This window comes from Grammomys surdaster, unplaced genomic scaffold (genome assembly GCF_004785775.1).
Source record: "Grammomys surdaster isolate TR1022 unplaced genomic scaffold, NIH_TR_1.0 125742, whole genome shotgun sequence".
NCBI classification, from domain to species: Eukaryota; Metazoa; Chordata; class Mammalia; order Rodentia; family Muridae; genus Grammomys; species Grammomys surdaster.
This window is the reverse complement of record NW_021620574.1, coordinates 850,239-858,669: the sequence shown is the minus strand read 5'-3', so window position 1 is coordinate 858,669 and position 8,431 is coordinate 850,239. Positions and strand designations below refer to the sequence as shown.

Sequence of the window (8,431 nt, the reverse complement as noted above, 5' to 3'; positions counted from 1 at the left end):
GTTTGACATAAAGATGACATTCTCCTGGTCTTCGTGGCCCTCATGGGGAATTGAGCCGTCACTGTCTGCTCGGTTCCAGGGCCTCATCTTCACGAGCACTAATTACGTATTTTCTTCTGACTGCCACACGGGCTGTCATGAGGTGCAGCGAACGGTTCCTCCTACCCAGCTACTCAGCACGCCACCAGCAAACAGGTCGGGCTCAGACCTCAAGGCTTTCATGGTTGACTTGTTCTCAGTTGCATGTGTGGAGATGAAGCCTCTGCATATCCTTTGGTCACTGGGGCCATTTTCTGCCATCAGGTTGTTCAGGACAGCTGGGCATGGTGGCAGACGCCTTTAATCCCAGTGCTCTGGAGGCAGAAGCAGTAGAGTGGATCTCTGTGGGTTGGAGGCCAGCCTGGTCTAAAGAATGAGTTCCAGGAAAGCCAGGGCGACAGAAACAAGACCAAAACCAAAACCATTGTTTGGATCAGGCTCCACTTGAGGCCTTCTGAGCCAGTCCTGCAGTAAGAAGCTCGTGTTAATATGGTTTGCTCGCTGTAACACACCACGAGCTTAGTGGTTTGAAACAACATACGCTTATTTTTAGAATCCCAGCAGCCAGAAAACGAGAATTATGGTATCAGCACTGCATGTCTCCTAGAGAATCACAAGATGGGTTCCCCTGCCTGCATTCCTTGGTTTGCAGTCCTTCCTCGTTACCACCCAGACTTCTTGTTATTACAACTGTGGTTGAGATCTCCCTCTGCCTCCCTTTTAAAAAGGGATCCTAGCTACCCTCCCTGTCTCTGCATCCTTAATCAGATCAGTAAAGCCCCTTCTGCTATCGGGATGCTATGTGGACATCTTCAGAGTCGGTTATGCGGCCTGTTATGGTGCTAAATATAGCCTTTGCACAGCCTTGGTGACGACCACGGGTGAGGAGAGCCGGGCAGAGTCACAAGGTGCAGAGAACATGGAGACTTAGCCCTGTCTCCCACTGTGATCAATCTGAGGACGCCCAAAGCTGTCCTCTCTCCCTTCCTCCCATCCCCACGGTCCTCGACATTGTTCCGAGGGCCTCAGAGTTCACGGCAACGCTTCCTTATCCTGAAAAAAAAAAAAAAAAAGAGATCCAGTAAGATTTGCATTTTTTGCCTTTTTTTTTCCTTCTAAGTCTATCTTAACTCGAAACTGAGGCCTGTGGCATGTTGACAGAGCGCCGTCACCAGGTAACAGCACCATATTCCTTGGCTAATACGTTCTTGCACAAAGTTCCTTCTCACCCTTCAGCTCATCTGGGCTTAGGAAGGGGAGGGTGATGTCTCAGTTGTAAAACTATGGCTGAAGACAGACGGGACACAGATCAGAAGGAAGTGCCGCCACCCGGATTTGGTGAATGGGATTTACACACTACTGGAGGATTGGCTGGACTTTGCACCTCTTTCAACATGGGGAATAGAAAGGAGCCAACTGAAGTTCAATAAATAAATGGGGGCCAAGGTTAGGTTTGGAAGTGGGGTTAGTTTGCTTTTGGGATATGTAGTGATATATCATTGAGATGCCTAATAACTACTTCAGGGAGATTATGATTACAAAACAGGAGAATATTAGTCCAGAACCCTGGGGACTAATATTCCCCAGGATATTTTGGACCCAGTAGGTTGTGGGTACGTTAAGTGAGCAGGAACAGAAGACCTTTCTCAGGGAGGCTAGATGGAATTCTAAGTTGTCCGAAGTATTGTCACTTGTGTCAGAATCAAGGAGCCTGCTGAAAACAGAACTTTCGCTGTGAGTGTACTTAATGCCATAGAACTGTATACTTAAAAATGGCCAGCATGTGGGCTGGAGAGATGGCTCAGAGGCCAACAGCACTGGCTGCTCTTGCAGAATCAGGAGCCCATGCACTCACATGGTAGTGGCTGACAATCATTTCTTAACTCCAGTCCCGGGGGAATCTGATGCCCTCTTCTGGCCTCTTTGGGAACTGCATGCACATGGTCCATAGATATTCATGCAGACAAAACAAAATACACAGGAGACAGTCAAAGCTACATAGAGATACCTTGTCTTAAAAACAAAACAAAAATCAAAAAAGTAAAACACAACAGAAGCAGGCTGGGGATGCAGCTCACTGGCAGAGTGACTGCCGAGTGTCTGCAAGGTCTGGGCTGTGCTTGATCCTTAGTCCTGAAAAGTAGAGGGTGCGAGGGAAAAGTGGGATTACTGAGCTGTACTGCAGACCCAAATTGCTATCTACCTCAGGGTTAATAACACTCTTAAGCTATATCCAGAGCCATGAATATCTGTTGTCATTACTTAAAAAAAAAAAAAAAAAAAGAGAGAGAGGGACTCAGATAGCCCAGGCTGGCCTTAAACTATGCTAAAGCTGTCCTTGAACTCCTGATCCTCCCGCCCCTGGCTGTCAAGTGCCTAGATTACAGGCATCCGCCACTATACCCAGTTTCTAAGTGGTTTTTAAATACCAGTTAGCACATCTCTCTAGTATCTCTAAGTACTGTGCCATGGCTTGTCCGGCTCTAGATATCTTCCCGATTGGCCACTTCCTGTAGCCAGTCCTGTGCCTCGCCATCACTTGCAGATTTCATTGTGAAGCTTTGCCTCAGTCAGGTCCAGTAAGTCCAGAAAATGCCCGAAGAAACCAGATCAGATTTTAAGGAACTCAAAGAAACGACACAGTCTTCCTTTTTTTTTTTTTTAATAAATAACCCCTTGGAGCTGGAGATGAGGTTCGGTCATAGACTCGCTGACGAGCACACCCGATACCCGAATGATCCTCAGCAAACAAAACAACTTCCAAAAGCAGTTTCACTCCTCAGGAATACAATCTCTATCCAGCTGCCTCGTTCACTGTTCTATGAACTCATTCCCCGCAGGGGCTATTCCAAACAACCGGGAACACAGACAGAGTCTTTCAGCCGCTTGCTTCAAACACTTTGCCAAAAGTTCCTGCCAAGTCTCAAGGCTGCCTGCAGGATGCAAACACCAGTCTCAGTATAGAAGGTCCAGGATATCTCTTTACTGGTCTGTCCCACTGTCTTCAGAATCTTAATCTGTCCGCGTCTCTTCTGTCGACGATTCAGGGATTGCCTGAGTCTCGTGGGGTGTGCTTTGCTCTGAAGAGCAGAAGGCTTCGGTCCCAACTGGTGTTGCCAAAGCAGCGCGCTAACTCCATCCCATAGTCCTGGGTCAGGATTCGCACGATCTGGCTGGCCATATCACCTCGGATGGCCAACGAGCGGAAGTGATCAAACTTGTGGAGTCCCAGCTTGCGTAGGCGCCTTGCAGCTGCCCGGTAACACTTCCAGGGCTGTGGCTCGACGAGGAGGTAGCTGCAGAGAGAGGAGATATGGGCCAGGAACTCGCACAGACCACGGTCCCCATGGTTCAGATGAATCCACATAGTTACTGACATGCAGAAGACGATGTCAAAAACGGAACGCCCAAACTGGCTTAAGAAAGAACTCAAGGGAACCTTCCTGTTCTCTTGATCCATGATGTCCAGGGTGATAAAGGTCAAACCATCAGGAAAGGGACAGTCTTTTACAGCCCGCTCCACAAGGACTGGATCTATATCACAGCAGAGGAGGCGGAGTTCTCTGGAAGCGCCGGAGGAGCAGGTGTCCCCATCGTTCAGGGAAAGGAAATGTTTGTACAAAGCCACACTCAGATCCTAGGGGAATCCAAAAGATTCAGCTCTGTAACAGTGAGTGGAAAAGAAATCTCTCATCCTTTGAGATCGCCACTGACCTCTGCCTGTACCGGATGTGAGGCTCTTAACATAATAATCTATAGATACATTTTTTTCATGAGCAGACTCTTAGCGCCCCCTAGGGGCTGCAGTCTATAATGCACCCACCCTGTATCTTACATTCAGTTTTTACCTTTTTTTTGGTTTTTCGAGACAGGGTTTCTCTGTGTAGCCCTGGCTGTCCTGGAACTCACTCTGTAGACCAGGCTGGCCTCGAACTCAGAAATCCGCCTGCCTCTGCCTCCCAAGTGCTGGGACTAAAGGTGTGTGCCACCACTGCCCGGCTTACCTTTTCTTTCTTTTTCCTTTTTTTTTAAAATTAGTCTTAAGTGACTCAACTCAAACTCACTATGTAGCTAAGGCTATCCCTGAACTCTGTGTCTTGAGTGATACATGATTACAGGAATGCACCGTGTGTGCCTGGCCACCTGTATCCTGACCCTGCTAACAGTTTGAGTTATACAGTTGGAAGTTATAGACCAAATGATGTGGCAAAGGCAGCAAAGAATCCTGGGGCAGTGTTTCCCAGCTTAAATAATATATTGGTAAATTCATTATCCTTTTCTGGTGTCTCCTATCCAAAGGGAAGGAATCCAGAAGTGTGAGTGGTGTCCCTCGTCAGGAACGTGGCAAATAAAGTAGCATCTTGTAAAAACCTGTTTCTCAGATGGCGGTGGTGTTGGCAAAGTCTGGGCTCTAGGAAGCGCTCATCCGGCCTTTACCTCTACAGTGTGAGCTTGTGCCACTTCCTGAAGCCACCACTCTTAAAAGTCACCGTGGGTCTTTCTAGCTAGAGTATAATGATCTGATCTCACCACCCATCTTAGCGCGCTTCTGACTCTCCAACGAGACACCATCTCTTCCCCCGACTGTAACTAATTCAAACGAGTGGTTTTGGGTTGTCTCTTCCATGGCATTTCCCTGTCACCTCTGCAACTCAACAACTGCAGGTGAAGAACGCACACGGTAGGAACCACTCAGCTGTTCACTAGCAGCGCCCCCAGCCAAGTGTGAGTGAGTCCTTGCCATAGGGTATTAGTGATAACAGTGTAAAGCTGAGAAGATTGGCTCGACACACCCAAGTAGAACACTTTCAAAGACACACTGCCGAAGAGAAAATCAAGTCACGGAGAAAATGAATGATATATGGCGAGTTTCCTCTTTCCTTTTTTAAATAAGTCTCACTAGGTAGACCAGGCTGATCTCCTAGCAGTTTGTGATCCCCCAGCCTCAGCTTCCTAAATGCTGGCATTACAGGTATGGACTGCCAGACAAGTTTTCCTTTATACAAATTCCCAAAGTGGGAAAATTAAACTATATTGTTTAGGGTTAGAAATGGAGTAAGATTAAAAATAAAATAAAGGAAACGAGTAATATATAAACAAAAGCAAGACAATAACAGGCTAATTGTTACCTGTGGGTAGAGGGCGCTGTTAAAATAGGAAACAGCATATAAAGGTCTCTAGGAATTGACAATCCTTTATTTATTTAGTTATTTATTTATTTGCTCTGACAGTGGTCACAATGGTGTTTACCTTATAGTTTATAAAGTACAAACCTACGTTTTATGTACTTTTATGAAAGTATAGAATAATTCTCATTAAACTCCGCATTTTAAAAAAACTATGGCTTGAGGTTGTTTATTTAGCTAAAGTCACATGGCCACTAATAATAATAAAACTTCAACTACATTAAAGTTCCTTTTTTTGCCGGGCGGTGGTGGCGCACGCCTTTAATCCCAGCACTTGGGAGGTGGAGGCAGGTGGATTTCTCAGTTCGAGAGTTCAAGGCCAACCTGGTCTACAGAGTGAGTTCCAGGACAGCCAGGGCTACACCGAGAAACCCTGTCTCGAAAAAACCAAAAAAAAAAAAAAGTTCCTTTTTTTCAGACTAGGCTTCCCTAACTACTTTAAAAACTACCTTTTGTATGTGTATGCATATGTCTTAGTGCTCACCTAGGCTATATGCGTACGGGTGCCCAGAGGGGCCAGAAGAGGATTTCAGCTCCGCTGGAATTGGAGCTCCAGGTGGTCGTGAGCTGTCTGACAGGGATGCTGGGAATGGAACTCAGGTCCTCTGGAGGAGCAGAAGCACTCTGAAGAATGGAGCTGAATCCCTAGCACCCCTTCTAACTTAACGGTATACCACTTACCTAGGTGGCCATCTTAAAATACAGATGCTGACTTAGTGGGGGGGGGAGGAAGGCTGAGATTCTGTGTTCCTAATAAACTGCAAAGTCACACTAACGTTGCAGTTCAGAGTCACAGTTGAAGGCACAATGACCCACACCACGACACTATATTTCCTCCTACCCTGATTTGCTTCCCTCCTATCTGACGAGTATTTTTGAGGCTGGCATGGTCTACAAATTGAGGGCATCTGGGACGTGCACTAGGACCCTTGCTATGCAGCGAGACCTTGTGTAAAACAAAGATGAATGAATAAATGCGTAAATAAATAAATAAATAAATGTCCAAAAATAAACTTGAGAACAACCACCTTAGTCAATCGCAACAGTGTCCTTTCTATTGTGCTTCTATGTACACTGCTTACAATTTTAAAATCATTTTAAAAATGTTTTTATTATCCATTTTTCCTGCTGGTTTCCTATATTATGGTGGCATTTACAAGGGACGCACACCCGGCTGCTTATTTGAGTCTATATGAAAAAGCTCTCCTTGGTGTCTCAAGGTTTTCACCACCCACCAATGTCTCTTTGTTGTAGCTTTTGGAAACAGGGTCTCAGTAGCCTAGGCTAGCTTCAGACTTGTGGGGATGCCCGTACTTGTCCTCTGAGGGCTAGAATCACACGTGGGTGAAAGGCCATCACTGTCAAGGTCTCTCTATCCCGACTGTGGAGCGAGGGTCTTAACCATTTGCCATCACTAGTTAAAACTGCCTGCTTCACCGAGACGTCCACTAACTAGCTACGAATAGGTGAGACTGGCACTTCCTTATTTTTGCTGTGGTTTGACTTTAATCATTACATGTCTGAAAACACTTTGCGGTGGAAAGGGTGGTTTAGGCCTCCCTCCTCTGGCAGAATGATCTATTTTCTTTCTTGATCCCTCTCGACTGTTCACCGTTGTACTCTGTTAGCACAAGTTTAAGTAAATACAGACCTGGCTCCAGGTCTGTCCTGCACTGTGTATCTGGAGCCTTAAGTGTCAGACATGATTCCGGCACCCTGGCTCTTATCTTTTAGGAACTAGGATTCCCAGATGGGGGTCCCCGTCCCCCAGCCAAGAAGACCGGCAAAGCAGAAGAGGAGGCAAACGCCGGAAGTCCAGATCAGACGGTCCTCCTCCCCAGCGGTCTGGCGGGAATTTTTGGAATGAATTGTGGATGGCTGAAAATACCTCACTCGCTGGTGGGGCCCCAGAGGGAGGGCTGGGACGTGCGCGTGTCTGTCAACGCTATACTTTGCCCACTCTGGGCGAGTTCTGATGCCACGCCCAGGCCAGCAGCACTCCGATCCCTCCCGCGTCACTCACCCCGGAGTTACACCCCACGTCGAGCCCTAGGATCGGCCTCCTCTCGGGACCCTCGGGAGGGAAGAGCTGTCGAAGAAGCTCCGGGGGCAGAAGGCGGAGCCTTTGCTCGGGAGGGTGGAAGCGGGAATAATGAGGGAAATTTCCAAACGGGGCAGCCCCGGGCTTCAGAGGCCCGGCATCTTCTTCCTCCACGGTCTCTTCAACGCCCCCTCTTGACAACTTCTCTTCTGCCGCCATCACCATCGGTTCCTAGATCGAGGCGGAACCGGAAATCTGGAACCTGCGGCGGGAGAAGGCGAGCGTAGCGGCAGCGCGCGTGCGCCTAGGGGAGAGGTTGGAAAGATGGTGAGCTTGGATAGTTGAGAAGACCCCAGTGTCTAGTCGGGGCTTTTGGTGTCCTATCGGAGGCCATGATCGTCCCTTCTTACTTAACGGACTTGTCCAAGTTGACGTTTGAACCTTGCGCCACTGACCAAAGCAAGGAGTTGGTGGGGGTCTTGAAAATGTAGTTGGTCCACGGTCCTTTCTTTTCAGATGCACAAAGCAAGCCGCAAAGGAGAGGAATTCCTTGTCTGGGGAGTGTGTATGTGTGTGTGTGTGGCCTGTGACGGGGTCACACAATGATACTGTGACAGAGGAACTTGAGCCTGGTTTAGTAAAAGGTAGCTGGAAGCTCTAGATCACATGAGGTGCCACAGGGGGACAGACAGACATAATGACTATAGACTGTACTCCAGAGGATGGAGTTGCAACATTGATACTTTTCAGCTGTGAATCTCCTGTGTTTATCATAAATCCTGGTGCACAGCTGTTCAGTAAATTCTTGTTGAATGAAACTATACAAGATGCAGGTAAGTGACTACGCCAGATCTGTTTGGGGGAAGAAAAAAAAAATGGAAGGGAGAACGGAGTTAAATGGAAAGAGATATATTGAGATAAACTTAGACAAAAAGTGGGCCGAGGGCTGTAAGAATGGTTCAGTCACGAAATGCTTGCTGGGTAAGCATGTGGACCTGAGTTCGAATCCCAAACACCTACATAAAAAGCGGGGTGGGGGCGGTGTAATGGTATATGCCTGTAATCCCAGAGCCGGGGAAGCAGAAGCTATCGGATCTCTGGAGTTTGCTAGCTAGCCAGCCTAGCTGCGTTGGCGATCTCCAGATTTACTGAGAGATTCTGTCTC

The 8,431-nt window shown here is 47.5% G+C and overlaps 1 protein-coding gene and 1 long non-coding RNA gene across 2 annotated transcripts; both read right to left on the bottom strand.

Moving 5' to 3' along the window:
• Nucleotides 1-703: 703 nt before the first annotated feature.
• LOC114639494 lies at nt 704-2,625 on the bottom strand. The gene is made up of 3 exons (XR_003714016.1): nt 2,469-2,625; nt 1,895-1,969; nt 704-1,092 (listed from the first exon to the last, which is right to left on the bottom strand). It is a non-coding gene; the product is annotated as an uncharacterized LOC114639494 (long non-coding RNA).
• Nucleotides 2,626-2,692: 67 nt separating this feature from the next.
• Nucleotides 2,693-7,523, bottom strand: Bcdin3d (BCDIN3 domain containing RNA methyltransferase). The gene is made up of 2 exons (XM_028788307.1): nt 7,249-7,523; nt 2,693-3,676 (listed from the first exon to the last, which is right to left on the bottom strand). Exons 1-2 carry the CDS (start codon nt 7,489-7,491, stop codon nt 3,083-3,085), a joined length of 837 nt encoding a protein of 278 aa, XP_028644140.1. The 5' UTR covers nt 7,492-7,523; the 3' UTR covers nt 2,693-3,082.
• Nucleotides 7,524-8,431: the final 908 nt, after the last annotated feature.